Genomic DNA, 25,927 nt, shown 5'->3' with positions numbered 1-25,927 from the left:
AAAACAAACAAAAAAATCTTTCCTCAAGCTAGATTTCATATTCAAGAAAAAAGGACTTCTTTAAGAAAGTTGGAGAGGTTACTATAGTTGTGCATCTAATGGAAAGCAGCTTAGAACCCTGACGCTGAAGTTTTCTATAAGTGCATAATTCCTGTAAATCAAGGCCTTGCATATTCACCTTGTCAAGTTGAATCTATTTTTTTCAGCAAGCCCCATACTGCCTGCAGTGTTGTGATACAATAGAATGGAAATTCCACAATAACTTGATTTAAAATAAAATCACACTTTTTTGAATATAAAGCATGAATTAAATCAGCAAAATGGCCATTGCGTCTTTTTGTTAAACTCAATTTTACAATGTTCCAACATTCAGACTGCAGCAGATTTATATCAATATGTAATTTGTGTTGTAGAAGTTGTAATGGGAAGCAGAAGTTTTTGGCAGCTAATGCCTTCTGCATTCGAGCATATGGGAGGCATTTCACAATCATGGGGTAAGCAAATTAGCTAGACGTATCAGAGGGTGCGTCTAGACTGCAGAGCTTAACTCGAAATAAGCTACGCAATTAAGCTATGTCAATTGTGTAGTTTATTTTGAAATAGCTTATTTCAAAATAGGAAGTGTCTACACAGCACTTATTTTGAAATACAACACTCTTCCTCCGACTTCCCTTACTCCTCGTACAATGGGGGTTACAGGAATTGGAGTAAGAAGTCCTCCAGCTTGATGATAATTTGACATGTTTTCGAAATAACTACCTGCTGTGTAGATGCGGACTAAGTTATTTTGGAATAATACTAGTGATTTTGAAATAATGTAGCAGTGTAGATGCACCTTGAGTTTGGGAGCTGTTTGCTTCCCAAATCCATACTTATTCCTCTCCTGCTCTGTTCCAAAATGTTGTTCTCAAAACTTGATGTTTTTTGAGACGCATTTGCCTGCTTAAGAGGCAGTAAAGGGGGGAACAGGAACTGGTGCTGGGGGAGCTGGCTTAAAAGCGGATTTCCTCCAGCACTGTCTCCACAGTGCCGCCTGCACTCCCCCTGCTGCATCTGTCAGAGTCAGCAGGGGAGGAGGAAAGGGGAGGCTGGAGCAGCTCCTGCCCATGGCCAGCCTGGGTCACTACTGTGGCCCTGCATTTTAAATGTATTAAGAGCCTGCCAGGCGGTTCTTACCACATTTAAAACGCAGAGGCACAGCAGTCTAGAGCTGGCGCGAGCTGAGATTGCTCGGTCCCAGCTTGAGCTAGTTCTGGGAACTATCCCCTCTGCAGAGCGGCCCCCTTAATGACTAATCATGTAGTCAATACAAATTGTATCAACCACATAACTGCTCTTACTTCTTGAAAGTTCTGGGCTTTCAGTTATCTTTTCTCAGTAGACTAACCTGTGCAAGGCAGACACAGATTGGATATGATTCTCTTTTGTTGTGTGCTCATGTGGTGGTGGACCTGAGCCAAGCATGGCACAGTTAGTTAAGGCATTGTGTTAAGTGAGAGAAACAGTATATAGGAAAGGATGGAGGTAGAAAAAGAAAGGAACAGTGGAATGTACTGGAAAGAAAAAGGGAAGACATTACCTAGCACATATACAGCTTACTATATTGCCCCACATTTTTGCCACAGAAAAAACGGTCCTGGCTTCTGGATGTAAGAGATCCCTTATCTAGAAATATTTTGAAGAAATTCATTCCCTGGGTAAAGAAGGAAAATGTATTAAGTGTAAGCAGTGTAAGATGATGCAGGGCATAGTTGCAAGAAGGAAACATCATAAGGAAAACTTCTCACTGAGAGGAAAAATATGTGGATAAAGATGTGGATATATCTGTAAAAGAATGTGGATCAACTATGCAATGCATCATTCTTCAAGACTCTCTCCATGTCTTTTAGTATAAGTGTGGTCTAACAGATAGATAAATTCCTGAGTTGCTTGCAATGTTAGATGTTTCATAAAATAAAAATTTAGGTTGGCAAATCCTTATGGCTTGTTTAATTAACTAGATTCAAAATCTATCTTTCAACAGAAAGCTGGATAGGCAAAATCTAGAGTTGCCAGTTGCCACTGAGTATAATTTTCTTATTTTATATTGCATAATACGTGCCTATCTTTTTGAAACAATATGGTCACAGACCATAATTGTGATGCCAAATATCTATTCCCTATTTTACTTCAGCATAACTCAGCTTTCTCAAAGGAACCCCATCATATACTTGTTTTCAAAAGGGCTTACTATACAGTTAAGTGCTCTCTAAGCACAATCACTCTTAGGTTTTTTTTGGTAACTTCTAATCAGATTTGCATCAAAATGACAGTGTGAGTGAGGAAGATGAAAGCTAATTGCAAATGTGAAACATTTATGTAACATTTAAGATTTAGTTTAATAAAATATAAGCGTTACTGTGTTTCTGTGTATGATATAGTTCTTATCAATCTTAAGGTATTGCTACTACATCTGCAGCTTGATACAGGCAATGAGTATTGTGTACTAGAACATAAGAACATATGAATGGCCGTACTGGGTCAGACTGAAGGTCCATCTAGCCCAGTAGCCTGTCTGCCGACAGTGGCCAGCACCAGGTGCCCCAGAGGGAGTGGACCGAAGACAGTGATCAAGCAATTTGTCTCGTGCCATCCATCTCCAGCCTCTGGCAAACAGAGGCCAGGGACACCATTCCTACCCCCTGGCTAATAGTCTTTTATGGACCTAACCTCCATGAATTTATCTAGCTTCTCTTTAAACTCTGTTATAGTTCTAGCCTTCGCAGCCTCCTCTGGCAAGGAGTTCCACAGGTTGACTATGCGCTGTGTGAAGAAGAACTTTCGCTTATTAATTTTAAACCCGCTACCCATTAATTTCATTTGATGTCCTCTAGTCCTTATATTATGGGGACTAATGAATAACTTTTCTTTATTCACCCTCTCCACACCACTCATGATTTTATATACCTCTATCATATCCCCTCTCTGTCTCCTCTTTTCCAAACTGAAGTCTCAGTCGCTTTAGTCTCTACTCATATGGGACCCGTTCCAAACCCCTAATCATTTTAGTTGCCCTTTTCTGAACCCTTTCCAAGGCCAAAATATCTTTTTTGAGGTGAGGAGACCACATCTGTACACAGTACTCAAGATGTGGGTGTACCATAGTTGTATACAGGGGCAGTAAGATATCCTGTGTCTTACTTTCTATCCCTTTCTTAATAATTCCTAACATTCTATTTGCCTTTTTGATTGCCGCAGCACACTGAGTGGACGTTTTCAGAAAACTATCCACGATAATTCCAAAATCTCTTTCGTGATTTGTCATAGCAAAATTATCCCCCATAATACTATATGTATAGTTGGGGTTATTTTTTCCAACGTGCATTCCTTTACACTTATCCACATTAAATTTCATTTGCCATTTTGTTGCCCAGTCACTTAGTTTTGTGAGATCTTTTTGAAGTTCTTCACAGTCTGCTTCTGTCTTGACTGTCTTGAACAGTTTAGTGTCATCCACAAACTTTACTACCTCACTGCTTGCCCCTTTCTCTAGGTCTTTTATGAATAAGTTGAATAGGATTGGTCCTAGAACTGACCTTCGGGGGACAGCACTAGTTACCCCTCTCCATTCTGAAAATTTACCATTTATTCCTACCCTTTGTTTCCTGTCTTTTAACCAGTCCATGAAGGAACCTTCCCTCTTACCTCATGACAATGTAGTTCACACAAGAGCCTTTGGTGAGGAACTTTGTCAAAGGCTTTCTGAAAATCTAAAAATACTATATCTACTGGATTCTCCTTGTCCACATGTTTGTTAACCCCTTCAAAGAACTCTAACAGATTAGTAAGACATGATTTCCCTTTACAGAAACCATGTTGACTTTTGCCCAACAAATTATTCTTTGTGCCTAACAATTTTATTCTTAACTATTGTTTCGACTAATTTGCCCGGTACCGACATTAGACTTACCAGTCTGTAATTTAAATATTGGGGTCACGTTAGCTATCTTTCAGTAAGTAGGTATGGAAGTCGATTTAAAGGATAGATTACGAACCACAGTTAACAGTTCTTCATTTCCCATTTGAGTTTTTTAGAACCCTTGGGTGAATGCCATCTGGTCCCAGTGATTTGTTAACGTTAAGTTTTTCTGTTTGTTCCAAAACCTCCTCTAATGACACTTCAATCCAGGACAGTTCCTTAGATTCATCTCCCACAAAGGACGGTGCAGGTTTGGGAATCTCCTGTTGTTATTACCTAAATTAATAAAAATCAAGTTGTCTAAAAAACACACATAGTATACCACCTTAGATGTTGTAAAATGCTGTGCTGGGCTGTAAATTAATATGTTTTAGTGATCAGATTTGCACCATTGTTTGAAGAAATGTGAAGAAGTATCAGTGAGAAACTTGATTGAAATCAGTCATTTTTTTTAGTGGTTTTAAATCGAGATTTAAGTCAATGATTTAAATAAATCCCCCTTGCACAACATGTTGGCCATTGACAGACATCCTACATTCTGTTCGTATGCCTTGTGAGGATGCTCTTCTTTGGCTCCCATTAGGAATTTGTCCTTCAGGAGAAGTTATTGTGTCCAGTAATACATTGGTGTGGCACGTTTGGTTAGAATATTAGAAAACTGTTTTGGCTACAATTGTTCTATACTTGGTTGCTGAGGAAAATGAGGTTGTGATCTATTTGTTGTTCATCCATGTACGTGATGTCTCTTCATGGCAAACAGTTACATTTTAAAATCTGTTAAAAGTGACTTATTTCTATTATGGCTATACGTTGAGAGAAGAGCTGAAAGGAAATTACATTCCTAAGTATGAAGGTTAATATGCTTTTAGTCATTTCCAGCCATTTTTCTGATGCTTTTTTTGTCTCTCTCATCATCCTTTCCCTTTAAAAATGACTACATGCATTTCTACAGCACTCATCACTATGATATCTTGGCATTTGCTTTTGAGGACATTGTCACTTAATGTACTTGCAGCTTTGCTTTTAAAAATGAGATGTGCAGCTAGCTGTAAATAGCTTACTTAGCTTAAATATTGGATTTTAATAACTATGCTGTCACCTTTTGTTAAAAGATACGTGGGCTAGGCTTGCTTGAAGTTTTAACAAGCTAATTGTTGCTAAAAACTTGAGGCTTGTAATTAAAATAATGAAGTAGGAAGTGCTATAGAATGATTAATTCTACATTCTTAAGAATGTGCCCCAGTAATTTTGATTTTTGATGAAAATGTTATGTACATTTATTGACTGGATTCAAGCAAGGGTGAACTATTACTGAACATCTGGGCAACAAGCAGTAGGAGTTGTAAAACCTGCAGAAGCAAAGAATGAAAAATCACAGCCTAGCCTACACCAATTAAGGTGTCACAAACAACTTGCTGTTCCAATGTGGTTATTCCCTGTAAACCTTTTGAAAGTAGTTTAATTCCCCGTGTAGATGTCACAGACATATTTGTTTCTTGGAGGTTCTGAAGGGATGGTTATGTTGAACAGAAAGGAGGGCTGTCTGGACCAGCTGAGATATAAGCTAGGTCTGACTGAGGGAAGCAAATTGCAACCTGTTCCTCCTTTCTGGCTAGTAGCTAATCACTGTCACTTGTCCTGATGGCCAAAAAAATAAGATGCCTTTCCCTGCTGCCCCCTCCCTTGTGCTAGGAAGAAGCATAGAACAGCAGCATAAAGTAGCACCACATACATACAGGGAGCCCACAAATGTTTGGTGTGGGTGGGCTGACAAATGGGCGAAGGTGCTCTTGAAATGTGAGTTCTGTGTCTGCACTCTGGGTTGGCAAGATGGAGCCATGAAATGAGTAAATCTTTTTGGATAAGGGGGTGGGCATGAAGAACAGTCCAGAAATGGGGAAGGAGCTCATGTTGAAGGCAAGGTGTTCTGTCCTTCAACAAGGAGGTACGTGATTCTGCAGAATACAAAGCATAAGCTTGATTCTGTGTTTGATCTTTTATAATCCAAAAAAACAACAAATAGTCAGGTAGCACTTTGTAGACTAACAAAACATGTAGATAGTATCATGAGCTTTCGTGGGCATAGCCTACTTCTTCAGCTGACCGGAGTGTTGGATGTCTAGGACCAAAATAAATAAGGGAGATGGGAGGGGGCGTGGAAGAAAGGAAAATTGGGAGGGAGGGGACAAGAAAAGGCAGTGGGTAAAAATATATATCAAGGGAAAGCTGAGTCTTTCCTAAAGATAGATAGTCAAACGGGGCCGATAAGAACAATTAATTAGCAAACAACAGAGTCAGGAAATGCTTAAAGACTGATTCAGTTCAGCTTCATTTTATTGGGCTACTGTGGTTGTGTACTGTGGCCAACTGATACCACATAGGTGACTGTCATAACTTAAAACTTACTATTAAGTAATTCAAGGTGTTTTGGTGATGTGTTTTTAGGGGAAATTAGAATTGTTTAAGAAATTTTGATGCAAATGATTAAACAGTAATTTTCTTTTATAGTTTGCTATGTGTTTTAGACTTACGGTTTTGAGACGCTTTTCATAACAGATTTTTGCAATTTCTATCTAAGTTATGCTTCTCATAATTTTCTCCTCTTTATTCTAGCCCTGATGATATTGGCACCTGTTGGTATATCCTTCTATCTGGGTCAGTATTCATCAAAGAGTCTATGTTTCTTCCAAGGAGCAGGTATGTCTATTTCAGCATCTGTATATTTTAAAGGAACACCTTGAGATGGAATTCTGTTCCATTTTAAAGAAAGTAGTCAGGCTAAACCATTAGTGTTTCTTGTCATTTTTTTTCCAGTTTTCTCATTTTCTAAATGTGTCTGTTCTGTTTGTGTGAAAGACCCACATAGAGAGGGAATTTGACCATACTTCAAAGTACTGATAAATGCACAAAATTAACACGTTTGAAAACAGAAAAAAAATATTTTGGTGGTGGTACACACAAAGGCCACAGCTGGAATTAGGAGACCTGTTGTTCTAGGCATAAGTTGAGCAGAAACACAGATGCAGTCCTTAGCTTGAAGAGCTTATAGTCTAACATGAAAAGTGGCATAGAAAGGCTGTAAGTATTAAAAAAAACCCACCTTATTTTAGATTGAACTGACACTTAGTAAACATTGTGTCCACTGAAATAACAGACTTAGAAACTTTTTGAGTCAATGATAGTTGAAATCTTTATTTCTGGTAGCACCATAGTCCATTAGACACTGTGCCAAACAGAGGGAAAGTCACAGCTCCTAGCACTTTATAGTGTGGGAGACAAACATAGGAGAAGGCGTACAGCAAAAATGTAGAGGTTAAGGTTGTGATTATCTTGTTTTGATAATATGATGATTTTAGTAACGAAACTTATTTTACATTTGAAATATAAAATTCTATTGTCCTTCTATCTTAACAATATTACTTGGCTAATTTCTTGTATTTGTCATAGATTTGGGTTTGTCTGGAATCATCGTGTAGGCAGTTGTTGTGAAGTTTTTGAAGGGGATCTAAAATTAGACTGCTAATAGAGCAGTTATTTTACAAGAGGAAATATAATTGTTTAAATTGAGCAAAATGATTCTGAATAACCTCTGATATCAGTTTCAGAAATATTTTGAGACACTTTTCAGGACACCCATTTTATTTTGTTTTTAGGCACTTCATAGATTACATGGATAAGTTTTTAATTTCAGCATGTCACAATTTTGCTGTTGTTGCTTTTGTAAAATATAACACATCTGTGCTAGATATGAATAAAAAGAACATGAAATGATACTAAGGCACTTTAAAATATGTTTCGTTTAAAGAAAGACAGCCTGGAATAACGTTTTCTTTCCTATGAGAGCAATAAAAGGAACATTATAGTGATTACCGGTAACACAAGGTTTAACGATTTTGAAGCAAAAACTTGTTAAACTGGGGACAGTTTTTCATATGTAGGCATAACTAGTTTGTCTGGATATTATTCCTAGATGTATAGGTACCTCCATTATGATAAATTAATATTACAGAAAGGAAACTAATTATCTTTTTGTACAACTGAGAAAGTAACTAGGTAATGAAATGGGTTAAGAAGAAGTTGGTTAAAGTATAGGTTAATTTAAATATAAGGATTTTAAATTTTAGTTTGGGATTGTAAAAATTAATTTTTACTTGCAGCAACCAGCATTGAGAGATTACTTGCTCAGTACTGAAAGGAGGACTTCAGTTGTATTAATTATCAAACTTATTGTCCTTTCATAGCGATTCTGATAAGATCAGAATCTGAGTGAAACTGACTAGCTACTAGCCAGCATTTGCCCAAAAGGAACAACAAAGTGAGCTCTGTGTAAAAAATTGCACATTGATTGACCTTTGGGAAGGGAGAATAACAGCAGCAAAGTTATACAGAAGTAAAACATGGAAGGGCTATCCACCCACATGGAGGGATAATATTGACTAAATGAGGGAATGGAGAGCTGTGCTGTTGGTCCAACAAGCAAGGTCATGGAAAGTTACAGAAAGTACACACTTCAGAAGCTGTCTAAGTATGTCAACCTATTATTGAATCCCATCTAGAGATGCAAGATCAGTTAGCAAACCCGAAGCCACTTTGGATTCTTCACCCTGAGAGAGATTTAATCTCAAGTTGTGATTTTGGAATTGGTAGGAAAAGACAATAGGGTTCCTGAAAGCAAAGCTTCACAAACCTCTCCATTAAAAATAAAAGAAAGTGGAATCTAAACAGTAAGTTGGAAACTGTTATGGTTGGAACAAGACCATCTCTTTTTGGGCCAGTTGAAATTCTATCCCGTTTTGCTGCTTCTATGAAACACTTGTCTGCCTAGGAAGCCATTAATAATAACCCAGTAAAAGAGATTTTAAAAAAGGATCATTGTCACTGTTTGGAGATTTACCTTTAGCCATCTAAATTTCATTGTCTGTAAAACTGACTCTAGTCTTTTTGGGAGCAGAGATTACTCATGTTGTATAATCACAGGCATGCTGATGGTACTGGGTAAGTGAAATACAGATGGAGACAATGGTGTTTAGAGAAAATGGCAGCAGTAAGGCCCTGATAACATAAACATACGCAATCCAAGTACAGTAGAGTCCCTATCATCTGACCTAAATGGGACCGACACATGGTCAGATTACCGAATATGTCGGATGATACGGACTCTACTGTAGAGAGCAACGGAACAGCTGATGCCGCTCCTGCCGGGACAAAGCGTCCCCGGCAGAGCAACATCAGCTGTTCAATTGTTCTCTAGGAGCAGTTGCTGCCGCTCCTGCTGGAACGCTTCCAGGCAGGAGCGGCAGCAGCTGCTCCTAGAGAGCGACGGGGCAGAAAGCTGAGCCATTCTCCCGGCCTGCAATGTATCCTACCCTGCAGCTCACTTGGAGTAGGCCATCATGGCTTTAACTTCTTGAAAAGGAGATGTGGGATAATTTAGAGCAGTGGTTTTCAAAATACAGGTCGCGACTCATATTTGGTCTTGAAGTGCCAGGCACTGGATCGCTTTGCTATAGTGTGACCAGATGACTAGTGGCAGTTGCTCAGACAAGCTTCCTGCCTGTCTTGGCATCATGCACTGCACTGCACCCCAAATTTGCCAGCAGTGGATCTAGCTCCTGGGCCGGGAGCCACAGGGTTCCACGCACTTCCCTCCCCTTAAGCACCAGCTCCACACTCCCGTTGTCTGATTCCTGGCCAATGGGAGCTAAGGAGGATGGTGCTGTATGTGTGAGAGCAGTGCGCAGAGCCACTTGCGCACATCTGCCTATGACTCAGTCCCGTTATTGGCTGCTTCTGTGGCACAGTGTGGACAGGCAGGAAGCCAGCCTTAGAATCCCCACTTCTCTGCAGAAAGTGAGTTGCTGGAATTAAGCTTGTGCCCAACTCGGTGCCCCAAGCCTGAGCCCCTTCTTGTACCTCAAACTCCTCATTTCTGGCCCCACCCTAGAGCCCACACTCTAGTTAAAAGATATAATTATGTTGGGCATCAACAATTTTCTTCAAAAAGGGTCATGAGTAAACAAAATTTGAAAAAATGATTTAGGATTTAGGATTTGTCTCCTGTTTTTATGGGGGGACGTGGGAGGGATACCAGTTGCATCTGTGACAGCTAAGAGAGAGTCCTGTAAGTAGACTTGATTGCAAAAGCAAGTAGTAGAAGTCAATCCAGGTGTTGAACTGGAGACCAGGATCAAGCACCTCTCTCTACAAAATGCTGCACTAATTAGGAGGCAGAGCAGGAAAGCCACCACTGCTCAACGCCTCTCTTTTTTTATGCAAATTGCATCAACTGTTTGATTAGCCAATTAATTGAAATTTTGTGTCCCTAGTCATTTTAATCTTTGTTTTGAAAAAAAATTGATCACTTTTTATTTCTATCTTCCGAATTATTAAATGAGGAAAGGATTTTAAAAATAGTTGAATATATAACTTTGAATTGAAATATGTTCCTGTGGCAGAGAATTTTTAAACAGTGAGGGGAAAGGTTTCAATGTATGTTTGTCTGAATGCGTGTTCAGATGAGGTTGTCTTCTCAGGTAATATTTTCCTACTACTATTTGTCCTTCAGTAAGTTCTCCTAAAGCTTATTTTGTGACATCACAATATTTCCATGGTAACACTGTTATCATGCAGAGAAGTCATGTTCTTATTTCAAGATCAGGCAGAAAATGGGTTGTTTGAATCAATGCTTTTATTAGAACAGAAATATTTCCAGTAATTCAGGTCAATTTTTTTTCTATAAATGTTTTCTGTGTTTGCTGTAGTGTAAAATTTCCCCCTTTTTAATAAGACTTAAATTATTTAGTGCACCTTAACAGCTTGCTTTCTCAATTTTATTCTGATGAGGGTAGATGACTTCTAGTATGCTATAGTCTCAGCTACAGTATTTAGTTACTTGTTCAAGTGGGAATTTTGTTGTTGCTCTAACTACTACTTTCTAGATGTAGACGATTAATTCATTTTTTAACAAATCACTAAGACTGCGATAAAATAAGACTCTTCTTAGAGTACTTGAAACAGCCATAAAAACCACTGTTGTGTGACACGGATGCTTGAATAGTTTCCAAGGTTACCTACTGGTTTTGAAGTCTGTAGAGAAATGACCATGGTCTGCCATAGATTTGCAGAAACAATATGTAGACTTATAGAGCACTTCATCTGTAGATTTAAGAGTTTTACAACTTTCCAGGTTAACTATTATTGTAATTGAAAAACCAAAAGGACATTCAATGATGGATAAAAATGAAAGGTGTCTTGAATATAATCGATACAAAAGAAAATACCTTTTAAAAACATGATGTAGAGTTAACCTGGGAAAATCACTTCTAAACTATATTAGTGCCCAAAGTTTAGTAGGATTAAAAAAATGATTAAGAATGTTATTTGGATAAAAATAGGCATTTTCATTTGATACGATTCTTTACAAGAGAAATTCATATGCTTCAGGGCATCAGTCAGTTCTTGATTATGTCCACACTACAAAGCAGTGCAAGGATGAGCCTGGGCGAGCCTACCCGATCTACTTTGAATCTAACAAATGCAAGTAGCAATAGCAGTGAGGACAGTGCAGCATGGGTTCATGAGCAGAATATTACCCAAGACCCATACTGGGCTTTTACTGTATATATTAAAGCCCATTCTGTGTGTGTTTTTCCTTCTGATGCTGAATCCTACCCGAATATTGTAAAAGATATGCTCTAATAAAACGTGTTACTTAGGGGCAAATCTTTGGTTTGTGTTATGCTGGATGTCTGACTTTATGATCATAACAAACCCTTATGGCCTTACAATCTCTTTTTCTCTTGGGGCCAGGTGAAAAGTGCCTGTCCATGGCCACTGCAGCGGACACAGATCGGGGAGGGGTACATGTCTCCCAGCTCTCTGAAATATATAGTAGATAGCTGTCCCTTTCTCTACCCCTGCCGGCCCAATAGGATTATAGCTGTCCTGGTCCCCCCTCTGTTCCTGTGCTGCTCCTCATGGTCATTCGAGAGTATAGCTGTTCATTCTGCCAGACCCTTCCTTTTCCGTTTTGTGTGAAACAATTGAATTCCAGGCACATCCTATTGTTGTTACAACCAAACCCTTCCAAACCCTTACATTGTTTTAAGTTATGATAAGAGGAAGCTGCATAAAAATTTGGTGGGCCTAGCTCATACCGTTTAGGAGGAGTTATTTAACGGACTCATGGACGGGCAAACAGATAGACGCACAAATTCTTTCCGTAGACTAGGGGCATAATCTAACAGTATCAAATCCATTTACCCACATAACATTCTGGTGCTCCTCAGTGAGGGCTGTCTCCCTGTTAAAATGCTGCATTTTTTCTTCTAGATTCACCTCAACTAGCTAATGCATTAAAACATAATTTTGGACTATAGTAGGATTTTTAACTGTTAGTGTTCTTCTCTAAAGCCTTGTGTTCACTGCTTAAAAAAAAGTGTGTGTAACAAATGTGCATGAACTGTCCCAAGATTAAAAAAAAAAAAAAAAGTAGTATTATTGAAGATCAGACACTTCAGATTTATAGTGAGAAACTCATCAAGGTCTGTCCTATATCTGCACCTGGGGCTGACTGTGGTAAGCATACCATGCGGTAAAACTACAGTGCCTGGTGAGCTCATGTGCATCAATGTCTCCACTGAACTTTCATCTTTTATTGCTTGGGGGAAGTGCGTGCATGCGTGGGGAAATCCCTGATGGACAAGAGTTTTACTGCTGAAAAGTGCCAGTGTAGACAGAACTTTGTCATTGGGAAATGTTCTCCCACCAAAAAAGGGAACCCCTCTCCTGCTGACAGAGTAGCAACATATTATCTTACAGCTTGTGATGGCACATCTGTGTAGCTAAAAGGCACACTGTTTAAACATAGCTTGGGTTACGCCCAAGTTAAAAACAGTTCTTTTTTAGCAGTGTAGACCAGGATAGGTCTAACCTAGAATAAAAAGGTGTGCGTCATTCCTAGGTTAAAAAAGTACCCTTAAAAGAAATGCAGTGAAGATGTGGCATCAGTTGAAGAAAACAGTAGGGAAAGGAGAAACTGCACTGAATCAATTCCACCCACAAACAGCACCTGAGGGACAGGTTGGAAACAATCTCCTTGGTTTCAACCAGAGGTCACTAAAGTTGCTGGCTTAAATTTCTACGTTTATTTTGGAAGTTAGCATGGCAGAAATCAGACTCTTTTGTTTAGGAGTTTACGTCTGTCATGCTTTAGTGGCAAGAGTAAATTTGTTGATCATATGACAAGATTTGACCTTGGGATTTTTAAGAGATCAGATACTCCAAAACTCATATTTACTATTGTATGGTCAGAGGATAATGAATAAATTAGTAGAAATTGATAAAAAGCAGTGGTTTGGTAGTGGCTGAGGTCATAAAGTTTGTATGTAGAAGCACTGCCTAGCCCTATATGATACACAGAACACATATCTACAGGGAGAAGAAGTGGTTGAGTTACCCAAGCAGGAAATTAATCACTAAAAAGAATGTTGTTCCTCTGTGCATGCAGCATAGAGGCATGAATTAAGGTTCAGAAAGAGTGGGGGGAGGAAAAAATGGGAAATGCTGCAGAGAATGGGTTTGTGTAGATAGCAGCAGGGCTGCTTCTTGAAAGCTAATGAAGACTAGTGCAGGTTAGACAAATTTAATTTCTAGAAGTCATAAACAAGGGATATCTGTAAATTTTCTTTTTAATAGTCTACTGAAAGTGACTCAGAAGTTGCAGTCTGTTATAGCAATGTAATAACGAGCAATAAGGACCAGTATAACAAGCAGGAAACATGGTTTCTGGATAATTATCTCGCTCTTTTGGATATCGAGTACAGGCAGTCCCTGGGTTACGTACAAGATAGGGATTGTAGGTTTGTACTTAAGTCGAATTTGTACTTAAGTCAGAACTGGCGTCCAGATTCAGCCGCTGCTGAAACTGACCAGCGGCTAACTACAGAAAGCCCGAAGCAGAGTTGCTCTGCCCCGGGCTTCCTGGAATCAGCCGCTGATCAGTTTCAACAGCAGCTGAATCTCGACACCTGGGACAGAGCAGCTGAGGCGCTGCCGGGTAGGTCCCCGCAGCGCCGCACCTCAGAGCTGCAGGGACCAACCCGGCAGCACCCCAGCTGCTCTACCCCAGGTGTCCCCAAGTCAGCTGCTGCTGAAACTGATCAGTGGCTGATTCCAGGAAGCCCGGGGCAGAGCAACTCTGCCTCGGGCTTCCTGTAGTCAGCCGCTGGTCAGTTTCAGCAGCGGCTGACTTGGGGACGCCTGGGGCAGAGCAGCTGGGGTGCTGCCGGGTTGGTCCAGTAGCGCCGAGGAGCGGCGCTGCGGGACCAACCGGCAGTGCCCCAGCTGCTCTACCACAGACGTCTGCGAGAAAAGCCTGGTCTGCTGGGGGGAGGGGAGGAGGGGAGGCACACTAGCTGCGCCCCCCCCTCCCCTCCCCAGCAGACCATGGAGACACGGGCGGTGGGACCGAAATGTGCCGTGGTCCCGCCGCCCGGGTCCTCCCTGGTCTGCTGGGGGGGGGGGGGGGGGGGGAGCAGACCAGGGAGATGCGGAGCAAAGCCGCAGAGGACCCCCCAGCAGACCAGGGAGATGCGGAGCAGCTTTTCTCGCTCCGGAGGACGTGGGCGGCGGGACTGCGGCGCGTCTGGGCAGTCCCGCCGCCCGTGTCCTTCGGGGCGAGAAAAGCCCTGTTCGTAAGTACGGATCCGACATGTAACTCGGGGACTGCCTGTAGTGAGCATGAAATGCTCAACATATACTTGAATTTTTGGCTTCTTTTATTATAAATATGTGAATGTTGTGAGAGCGAAATAAGGAAGACACTAATTAGACTTACTCTTATTCTTTTCTTAGAATATTTCCATAATAATAATTTATTATTATTATTTATTAACTGGAGAGATGCAGAGGAGAATCTAGTTTCACAGCACTAATTTTCAAGCACACAATTCTTATGAAAATCAAGTGTTAGTGCTTCAGAGAATGGTAGTTAAGCATTTTTTTCATTAAATTACTAGATTCTGGTTAAAAGTTACTTGGAATAATTAAAACTATATGCTTATTTCATTTTTAGTTGAAGATATTTTAGAAAAATTGTAATCTACATCTACAAGAAAAGTATATGTGGAATCAGGAGATTGGAATTGCTGTTACATTGACAGGAACAGAAATCAGTGGTATAGTCAAGGCTCTTAATTTCTTTTTTGCTGTTATTTAACCATCCTTTGCATACAGTACTTCTTTGAGACAACATGAAGCATTTGGGGTTTAATAAATACTTTGAGGTCTTTGGATGAAAAGTGCAGGGGAGTCCACACAGATGTTCTCTGTTGCTGATAGGAATGTAATTCATTCTATCTTAACTGTATACTTATTAATGACAATTTCTAAGTGCAATAGTGAAACTTTGGCAAACATGCTGATGGTCAGCTCCTCACATCCTATCCTGTAGTTAGTACGATATTGTTCATTTTAGAAAGCAAAAAAATCTATGGATTTTTTTTTCATAGATATGATTCAGTGCCTGCTTTCTGCCTTAATTACCCTGACCATATGTCCCATTTTTTCCCAAATTTAAATGCTGGACAGTCCCAAATTTAAATGCTGTGTCTCGGAGTCTTTATCAACTAGGGAAATGTCCCAGAAAGCTTTGCCGGATCTGGCTAGAAATGGCACCGCTCTGGGACAGCCTCGCAGACACTAGTGCAACGCCTCCCTCCCCTATGTAGGCCATGTAGGTGGTCCCTAGGTGCTTTGCCAGCGGCAGTAGGGCCACTTCCAGGGTTGGGTTGGAAGCTGGAGCCTGGAGCATTCTCCGAGCTCCAGTGCGGTGCACGTTGCCACCCTGCAAGCTCTTGCCTGGCCCCATCCTGCCCTTTCCCTCCACATGCCTCTTCCACATATGGGCCAATCTGGCTGCACCGCCGCCTCCTCCACTTGCTTTTTGTACAGCAATTGCTGTGGTGAGGTCCAAGAGTGCTTCTCATACAGCTGCTGCTTGATTCCAGCTAGAGCTGGGACCACGGTGCTATTTGCAGTACTGCTGTCCCGGTCCCCACTGGCAGCCCCAGCTCCAGCTGGAGTCAAGTGGCAGCTGCACAAGGCCCATTCCAGTTAGGACGCCCCAGCTCCAGCCCCTGCAAGCTGGAAGGCTGAAGGTGAGGGAAGATACGGGGAGAACTAAGGGGGAGGTGGGTGAGGAGAGAAAGGGGCTTGTGCTGAGGAATTGGGGGGCAGGGTAGTAGAACAAAGGGGAAGGCACCAAGAGGCAAAGTGAAGGAGAGACAAATGCTAGAGAGCCAAGAGGAGACAACAAGGAAAAGGGCAGGAGGGGGGAGGAGAGAGAAGGTATCAATGGGGGCTGGGAGAGGAGAAGGGAGGGACACTGAGGGCAAGAGGGAGGAAGAGGAGAGGGGAGGAGTGGGTGCCAGGAGAAAAGAGGTTGAAAGGAGGGATGGTCATGAGGATGGCAGGGGATGGAGCAAGTCATGTGTGAGGGCACAGAGGAGCATGAGGAGAACTGGGGCAGAGGGTGGTGAGGAGATGAGCACCAGGATGAAAGTGGGCAAGGAGAGCAGGGGCAGTGAGGGAAGGTGGAGGCACCTGAAAGGTGCAGGGGTTAGAGAAGGTGCAGGTGCCAGGGGATTGTGGGGGCAAAGCAGAAGGGCAGACACGTGGAGGGGACGGACAGGTGACACAGGGCAGAGGAGAGAGGCAGGGCAGGTGGGTAGAGGGAGGTGTTAGGAGAGGGGATGGAGAGGAGTAGCTCCAGATGATCGGAGTGGGCTAGAGGAGGAGTGGGCACAAGGGGAAGAGAAGGGCTGGTACAGGAGTCAGGATGGGGAGGGGTGCATGTCCCCAAAGGGCTGAGGGAAGAAAGAAGGGCTGGAGCCAGGAGAGCAGAGGAGGGGCAGGGGAGGGGAGCAGCAAACACCAACGGAGGATGGGAGATATGTCAGCAGAGGGGAAAAGGGAGAGGTTTATAAGATATTCATTAGTAACTTGGGTGCCACAGTGACACACATCCGAACAAGCGGATATGAACTCAATACTGGTTGCTCAAGACAAAACTCACTCCGCTCACATTTGGAAAATCTTCGAGGGAATACTTCCTCCAGCTTATCCCCCCAAGTTAATGCAATGCAAGTTGGGTTAATGCAGTTGCAGGCTAGTTTGGGGGGGGGGGGATCCTGTGGGGGCTGAACCTATCCCTATTGGTGGAGGATGGTGGGAGGAGTTCTTAGAGGGGTCACATGACACACTTGATTTCAGGGGTTAAGATGGACACATGACCAGGAGTTCTATCTCCAGCGGTGGGATTTCGTGTGGCAGGGGGCGTAGCTAATGGAGGATGGGGGCATGGCTAACATGTCGCTAATTTTGGTTCAGAAAATATGATCACCATAGCCTTAATGCACTGACTGCTCCTTTCTGCTGCGAGTTACTCTTGCAGGTAATTCAGATATGTAGTAAGTAAGCGGTGAGTTGTGGAATGTGTTGCTTTCCTAAAACTTGAAAATTAGGCAAGAGGGTGATGTCAGGCCAAATTCGGTGGTTGAAAACTGAAAGTTCCTATCCATAAGAGACAGCAAAAATACTTCAGAAGATGAGGGATAAGAGTGGCAGGAAAAGATAAGTATTTGTTTAATTTTCTACTCTATTCAGAAAAATTACCTCACGGTTATGTTAAAAAACCTATTCCAAGAGAGAGATTTCTGACCTCAAGTAAAAACTGTACTATGTTAGATGTAACTCGTTTTTTCTGGTATAATAAGTAAACAAAGCTCTTACCTTGTGTGTTTTTCTTCCAGTTTGTATACAAAGTTGCATTCTTGCCACCACAAAGTCTGTCTTGTTTACAATCAGTCGATTAGGTGATTTTATTTCCTGAAGATTTTTTATGTAGCTGTTCTTTTTATTGGTGTAGAGATGACAAAAATCAAGTAGTTTTAGATTCTAAAGTATTTTTCCAAGGTCTAATGAAGTAATGGTTTACTTTTCTACCTTTTAAGGTAAGTTATAATTTGAATGAAAATCAAGAATGCATTGATGAGTAAGGCAGCACACATTCTTTTAGTATTAGGTAATAGAAGAATACTTATCTTTGCCTCTGGAAATGTATGCATTTCACTGAGCAGATTTTAGATTTTTTTTGTATTACTGAATCTTTTAAAAGGCTCCGTATTTTGGAAAACCTTTTCCTATTGTAAAAGTTTCATGTACCATTAAATGTGTGCATTGTTATGGTGAAGGAGCACAGCTGGTATTGCTTTACAATATTTAACTGCCTTCTTTGCAAGCTATTGAAATGCTGTTGTGCATGAATCACCATTTGAGCCACAAAAAAGTGAAATTTTTCATTCTTTACTAATCACCCTGCAGGGTGGGAGGGTAGTTGTAGATTCACTGAAAATACCATTAAGAATGACATATTAAGTTCCTAGTTGGCCTCATTATGAAATTGTGAGAAATTAAGAAAGTATTACTTGGCAAACACTGTGTTTTCGGGGATTTTTTTTTAACAAGAACAGTAAATGATGCAAATCAGCATCATTTAATAGAGAAATATATGCAGTCTCCAAGGCTGGAGGTACATAAGTGACTCTGTTTTTAAGGGTGGGATAATAAGCTTGATTTTTTTTTACATCCTTTCCCCAAAATGTCTTGAATCCCCCTTTCCCCATTTACATTTATTGACTCTTTTGACACGGTTTTTGAGAGAGCTTATTGAAAATGTTTTTGTTGGATAAAACTGAGTACAAAAGCTTAAAAAGCCAGCTTTACTACTGTGGGCCTCTGGGCCTTCATTTTGTCCTCATTGATAGATGTTTTATAGGTATTTCTCTGACGCTTGTCACTGTAGTATTTTGTCACAGTGTATTTGTCAATTTGGATAGCTAATTTTGTACTGGCTATGCATACATCACGTTTTTTAATATGTGAGACCACCATCAAAGATGTTGTCAGAATTCATGTCCTATAAAAGGATTCAATATAGTTAGACAACTGTGGCTGGATCACTTAAGTTCAAGGAACTTGTACATCAAACCGGTAGAGTAATTGGTTTGAATATCAAGGACAGTTCCTAGAATCTGGACAATCTATGTCCAGTGCAGGAATGTAGGATGTGGAACAGATATCCTCATTTTACCATATCCCGTTCTATAATCCTGGGGTTAGGCAGCAGAAAGAGTAAAGAGTCAAATTTACTTTTAGCACAGTGGATCAGTGTTAAATGGCATATATTATCTTTTTATACTGCATATGTAATTATAGTGAAATATATGATTGCTATCAGAAGTACAACCATTTGCAGGTTTTTCATATACATCTCACAATGTGTTAATATAATCTGACATTTTGTCACCACGTGCAACTTCATTGCTGGGCTTGAGCAGCTCCCACTTGTGTTGGGTGGTGGACTGCTCCTGCTCAGCGGGGCCACTGGTTAACCGCTTAACCCTTTACATCCCTAATGTCGTCATGTAGCATTGTAAGGTGGTATGCAGGGGTGGAGGACCTACAACCCATAGGCTGCATCTGGCCCTGTCATAATTTGATCTGGCCCATGGCAAGTTTTACATTGTGGGCTGGAAGCCCTAAGCCTCAGCATATCCTCAACTCCCCCTTGCCCCATCTCTGTGGGGCTGGAATGCAAGTGCTGGCTAACATCAATACGGGAGCAAGCTTGGAGACTCAGTGTGTCCCCATGCTGGACTGGAGCATGAGCACCGACTTGCTTCATTGCAGGGGAAGCCTAGATCCTCCATCCCCCACGGGGCTGAAGTGGAGTTAAGTGAGAGTGAGGATGATTTTGCTTTTGGCATTAGGAGCCGTGAAGAGTTGAGGATGATTTGTTTTTTGTGTTTTTTGTGTTGCTTGTGCGTGGCCCCCAACTTATTTTTCTGTGGATCAGCTGCCCCGACAGAAAAAAGGTTCCCCACCCCAATCTATGTATTCCTTTAAATAGGCAAATATTTAAACTGTTTCTCATTTCAGTCAGTGGTTTTTTTTCCTGTAGAAAGCAAAGGAGAATGTATGTGGTATAGTGGTGAATAGCTTTTTAACCTCATCCATTCAGCTCTAAGGGGTGGGGAACCATTTTTGGGTCAGAGGTCTCTGACCCACAGAAAAATCAGTCAAGAGCTGCACAAGTGAGAAGCAAAAGGGTGGAAAAAACAACCCTCACTGACATGGTCCCTGACTGAGAAGAGACACTCCCCACATTCCCCTCACACACCAGAGTCTAGGGGGGCCCAGGCTAGAAGATTTTGTGTGCTCTAGTCTGCAGGGGGATGGCAGTGGGTCTGGAGCACGAGCATGGGCTCCCCAATGCTGTGCGAGGGGAGGAGCTCCAAGCCTCAGTGGCTGAATCTAGGCAAGCTGGGGGCTGCATCCAGTCCCGGGGCCTTAGGTTCTCCACCCGTGTTTTAAATATAGCACATAATATTTAACTATAAAGGAGAGAGGTGTTAGAGTATCTGAAGAAGTGGGCTGTGCCCACGAAAGCTCATCATACCATCTACCTGTTCTGTTAGTCTTTAAAGTGCTACTACTAGACTATTGGTTGTGTTTTAAGTTTTTTCTGTTATAGACTAAGTTGGCTTACCCCTCTGAAGCTTTTGATACCAGTGTAATTTTTGTGCATTAATACTGTTGGCAACTCTTTATAAACATAAATTAAACAATGTATATTGTAATACCCACAGAATATAATTGCCCGTTTCAGAGCTAGTTGTTATTATTTTATAGTGTGCAATAAATTTCAAAATGAGCCATACAGAGAGCTTAATTGGAACTGATTTAGTTATTTGCATATGTATCAATGTAACTTTTAACATCTACAATTATTATTGCTACTATAGCTTTCATAGCCGACAGGAGTCCTTGTTGTTCCAGGTGCTATACAAAGAATTCTTCCTAAATTCTACAAATTGAAAATATATCAGAATTTGTTTTCAGTTAATCAGAGGCAGAAAAATCTGCATGAAAGTTTTGTTCTGGGCATGTGTATTTTTCACATAAAATTTTAAGTGTCTGGGAAGAGGTTTTAAATACTTTCTTGAGTTGTATTACAGTTTTGATTTTGTTCTGATTAGGTGTTTTTCTTCCTCAGTTTTGGCAAGCGTTCTGCAGGAAGCTTCAGGCGTGGCTGTGAATGCATTGTTTTAGAGCCGTCTGAAATGATTGTGGTAAGACTGGTGCCATTCAGTTTCTTTCAAACAATATTTTTTCAAATTAAATCACACTTTCAAGTTATCAGTAAGCATAGACAAAACACTTCATTATTAAGTAACATTTGAAATTACTTTGAATTGTCTAATATACTTAGTTTAAGGTAGTATAAAATTTAGTGTGAGTTTTTTTTAAAGTCCTAGTTTGCAATACATAACACAAAAGTTGGAAATGCCGTTTAATGAAATGAATGAAATGTTTCAATAAAGATAAATTGCCAGTTTAACAAAGTCAGTTTAAAAAAATGACTGTCGAGATAGACAATCAATGGAATGTTGGAAATAAAGATGTTAACTGTGATTATCTGAGTATTTATCATGTTATAAGTAGGCCTCTTTCCTTAAAATTGATAAACTGCATTTAGTTTAAGAGTGATTAACAGTTGATGATTAAATTCTGTTTCTAGACAGGGTTAGACTTGAGAATGTAGGGTAGGGATATTTTTACCCTTATAGTTAAATTTTATCCACATTACTAGTATGAAGGCATATTTGTCATTTAGAACAACTGCTGTGATCCAGTGCAGAACAATTTTATTTCCCACTGGGATCTCAAATGTAACACTTCCATCAGTGTCATAGGACACATCATTCAAGCAGATTTGCTGTCATAACAGGAGAGATTAAATGCTTTTATTCTCTTTCTGAAGGACATGGAGGTCCAGACCATAACACAGGCATAATCACCATATCACCACACACCCTACTGTCCAAAGGCAGGGCATACTACAGTATATTCAGTGCTAAAACAATGTCATCTGTTTACTGGATTTGTTGTAGAAATCAGGATTAGTGAATTAGGCAGTACTGTAGAAGACATGAGTTATTCATCCCTGCAGTATATCATAGGACTGGAAAGTGCCTCAAGAGGCCTTCTAGTCCCCTGGAGTCAAGACAGGATTAAGTATTATCTAATAGGGATACCAATGTGTACAGTCAACTAAAAAATTAACTGATAAGTTTAGGTTTATAAGTTAATCGGTATCGACGACACATGTTCCCCCCCTTGCTGCCTTTGCAAGTGGGGGGGGGGGGGGCGGCTTTTAAGCTGGGTCTGAAGAGCCACCTCTCCGTGCCCCCCCCTCCCCCCACTGCCTCCCAGAGAAGCAACAGAAAGAGGAGGCAGGAGCCGGTGCTCAGGAGGAGCCAGCTTTTGGCTCCCCATGTGCACCATCTCTGCAGAGCTGCCCCCCCGCCCCCGTTGCCATGGGGGAGGGTGTAAGGTAGGCTGCTTTGGAGCAGCCTCTGTCGGCAGTGAGCCTGTCCTCCTTCCCCTCCCTCCACGGCCAGGGGTCGCAGCCATGGAGCAGCCTCCCCACAGGTGGACCCAGGCTTGCCGCAGACAGAGGCTGGTCTGTGGGATGCTGGTACAGCCTCTATTTGCAGGGAGCTTGGGCCCCCATGGACAGGTGTGGAAGGCAGCCAGTCTACCTCCTGATACCCTGCACTGCTGCCTGGTGTAGAGGCAGCAGCGTAGGATTGCAGGGGGCTCTCTGAGCGCGCACTGGCTGTCCTCCCTGCCCCCGGGGACTATTGAATAATTGTGTAACCGCTAAATTCTGATGTAGTTACTCGATTATTAAATTATTCGACATCAAACATCCCTATTATCAAATGTATCCCTGGTAGGTGACTGTCTAACTGTTACGGAGATCCAAATGTCCTGACTTCTAGAAACATTAAAGAACAGCTTTCACACAAAGTATAACTTTCTAACTTATTCAAAATTCATATCTAGGGCTCGACAAACCACGGAATCTACTCGCCCATGGTGAGTAGATTTCAGCCAGTCGCTCTATGCGCTCCATTCACTGGTGCTTCGCGCATGCACAGTGCTGGTCTGGTGCATGCGCAGTGCAGGGCTGGCGAGTAGCTCTCGCTGGGGTTTGTCAAGCCCTGTTTATATCCCTTATTCTTCACAAGTTTTTTTTAAGTTCTTTGCCCCTTTCACTCTCAGTGAATAGGACATTTGTTGTGTAATAGCAGTTTACTTGTCAGTCCAACTCCTCAGATACTGGTTGCCGTCTTTCTCCCCTCTTTCCCTATTTTGCTAATAAAACTCGGATGCATCCTATTTTAGTGTTTTCAGAGCACAGAGAGAAGCAGAAGTGAGAAATGCCCCTTCCTCCCATTTCTCATTCCTCAATCCAAATCCCATAATTCTGCTATGACAAAAGCGGCCTCCAGCTCCTTTCACAGTGCCCACTTTCTCTCTCACTGTTCCCACAGTACCTTATGTACATGACTGTGGGTTCTGGGAGCAACTTGCTATCCCCAATTCCTGTTCCTGTGAAGTTCCTCTTTAGCTTCGGGTGGCATCAATTGATGCCCTTGGTACACAGCTGATTGAGTGGAAGGAATGGGAAGGAGACACAGTTTTGTGTGTGGGAGGAGAATGGAGAGACTAAACAAAGGGGCTTAGCAGGTTGTAGGGAAAAGGGGTGGCAGAAAAGCTGCAGCTGTACTTTTGAGGCATGGTGGGTTGGTTATTGGATGAGAGCATTTATGTTGCAGTTGATCCAAAGTAAGTCATGAATAAGAAGAGCTTTGAACCTCTGAATTAAATCTTTGGAGTATTCTTTGGCCCAACCTTTCAAAGGATTGATTAACTTGACTGCATCTACACTGTAGGGTTTTTGTGCAAGAAGCCTTTTGCAGAAGAGATCTTCCACAAAAACTTCTTGCACAAAAGCGTGTCCAGATTTCAAAGCGCATCATAAAAGCTACCGTATTTTCCAGCGTATAAGGCTACTGGGCGTATAAGACGACCCCCTAATTTTTTAGTTAAAAGATAGAGGTTTCGTCTTATACCCCAGCGCCCCTCCGCCTCCCCGGCTTTGCTCCCGGTGTCCCTGGTCTGCTGGAGACTGTCCCCAGCAGACCAGAGGCACCGGGAGCAAAGCCGCAGCAGCGGCCGGTCCCGCGCCTCTGAGGCTTTGCCAGAGCAAAGCCTCAGAAGCGCGGCACCCCGCCGCCGCTTCGGCTTTGCTCCCGGTGCCTCTGGTCTGCTGGGAACCGTCTCCAGCAGACCAGGGACACCGGGAGCAAAGCCTCTGAAGACGCCCCGGCAGCGGGACAGCCCCGGCGCGCCTGGGCTGCCCCGCCGCGCCTGGGCTGCCCCGCCGCCGGGGCCCTTCCGCGGCTTTGCAAAGCCTCGGGGGAAGCCGGCGGCGGGGCATCCCAGGTGCGCTGGGGCTGTCCCGCCGCCAGCTTCCCCCGAGGCTTTGCAAAGCCGCATACCCGGCGTATAAGACGACCCCCGATTTTTGGGGGATGTTTTTTAACATCAAAAGTCGTCTTATACGCCGGAAAATACGGTATGTGCTTTTGCACAAGAGAACATCCATACTGCATGGATGCTCTTGTGCAAGAAAGCTCTGATGGCTGTTCACAGAATGGCCATCAGATCACCTGTGCTTTTGCTGATAGGGGTTTCTTGTGCAAAAACCCCTCCGAAGCATCCACACCTGCCTTTTTGTGCAAGAGCTGTAGTGCAAAAAGGAGTTATTCCTCGTGGGGAGAGGAATAACTCTACCGGCAAAAGCCCTCTGTTCTGCCAATTTACTTGAACAAAAACGCACTTGAGGTATGGACGCGCCACCGGTTTTTGCACAAAAACCTTCCAGTGTAGACGTAGCCTTTGAGTAGAAAGAACTCAATTCAGGGGACAACATATGGAGCAGCTACAAGTCATGGCTACATATTTGTTGCAGACCATAAGTCTATGGGTATATTTACACTATAATTTAAAATCATATGGCTTACCTGTTGCAGCTGACTCAGGCTTGGGAAAGGTTGCTTTGTTAAGGTGTTAACTTTTGAACTTGGGCTGGAGCCTGGGTTCTCGGATCCAGCGAGATGGCAGGGTCCCAGAGCTTGGGCTACAGCCTAAACCCAAATCAGATGCAATTAACAGCTTAGACCCAAATCCTGTGAGCCTGAGAATGGGCTAGCCACAGGTGTCTAATTGTATTGTAAACATACCCTTAATTAGTCATGTTTAGTCATATTTCATACCTTGGTTAGGGTAGGACTAGTTTTTATTAAACCACATCAGCAGAATGTAACGATGTTTCATGTATATAGATGGTAAAAAGAAACATGGCAAGGAAAAAATTGTCCGTTTGAGATAGTTTGTTGTCATCATCCTTTTTTAAATCTGTATACCACTACTTATATTTTGTTTCTCTCTTCAATGTTGGGATACACCCTGAGGAATGTGAATGGATTTAATAAGGACAGTAAGGGACAGTTTTTGCCATTTACTTTCTGCTTCCTTGTAAATATAACATAATTATAGCATGACATTCTGGGATTTTGGTAGCAAGATGGGCATAGGGGAAAGGTCTGCAAGAAGTCAAACTACTGCAACTTTCTTATCTTCCATGAAAGTCTGAATTGTAACAACTTTTTCATAGTAGTACATTATTATGTAGTAGCAGGACAGTGACTTTACTGCAGCCTCCAGAACTGACAGGATATTGGTATTGATGAGCAGGAAATTCCTTATTCAGTCACTCATCTACTAGAAATGTTCTGGGGTTTTCCCCCCTCTTGGAATTATTACAAAGCAAATTACTGTTTATATACAGTTAGTTTTTTTCAAATTTCTCTGATGTGAAAGCTGCTCTTTAAAAGTCTCAATATTTAAAATAAGCAATAACTGTGTTGCTATTGAAGAGAGGCAGGATGAGAGTGGAAGGTCCTAAATCTGACCCATTGAAATCTCCAGAAA

General features: G+C 41.9%; 1 protein-coding gene across 13 annotated transcripts in view; it reads left to right on the top strand.

Annotated features, from left to right (window-relative positions):
- RAPGEF2 (Rap guanine nucleotide exchange factor 2) overlaps positions 1-25,927 on the top strand; it is a 302,566-nt gene that overhangs the window by 122,066 nt on the left and 154,573 nt on the right. For all 13 annotated transcript variants that reach the window (XM_089777952.1, XM_089777951.1, XM_089777944.1 and 10 more), the window contains exons 4-5: positions 6,572-6,655; positions 21,075-21,150. In XM_089777952.1, coding sequence (XP_089634078.1) covers positions 6,572-6,655; positions 21,075-21,150 — 160 coding nt within the window. The remainder of the gene's footprint in view (positions 1-6,571; positions 6,656-21,074; positions 21,151-25,927) is intronic.

Source organism: Pelodiscus sinensis, chromosome 4 (assembly GCF_052426305.1).
Source record: "Pelodiscus sinensis isolate ZL-2025 chromosome 4, ASM5242630v1, whole genome shotgun sequence".
Classification (NCBI taxonomy): domain Eukaryota; kingdom Metazoa; phylum Chordata; order Testudines; family Trionychidae; genus Pelodiscus; species Pelodiscus sinensis.
Note: the sequence above shows the minus strand (reverse complement) of the source record. Positions and strands in the feature narration are given on the sequence as shown.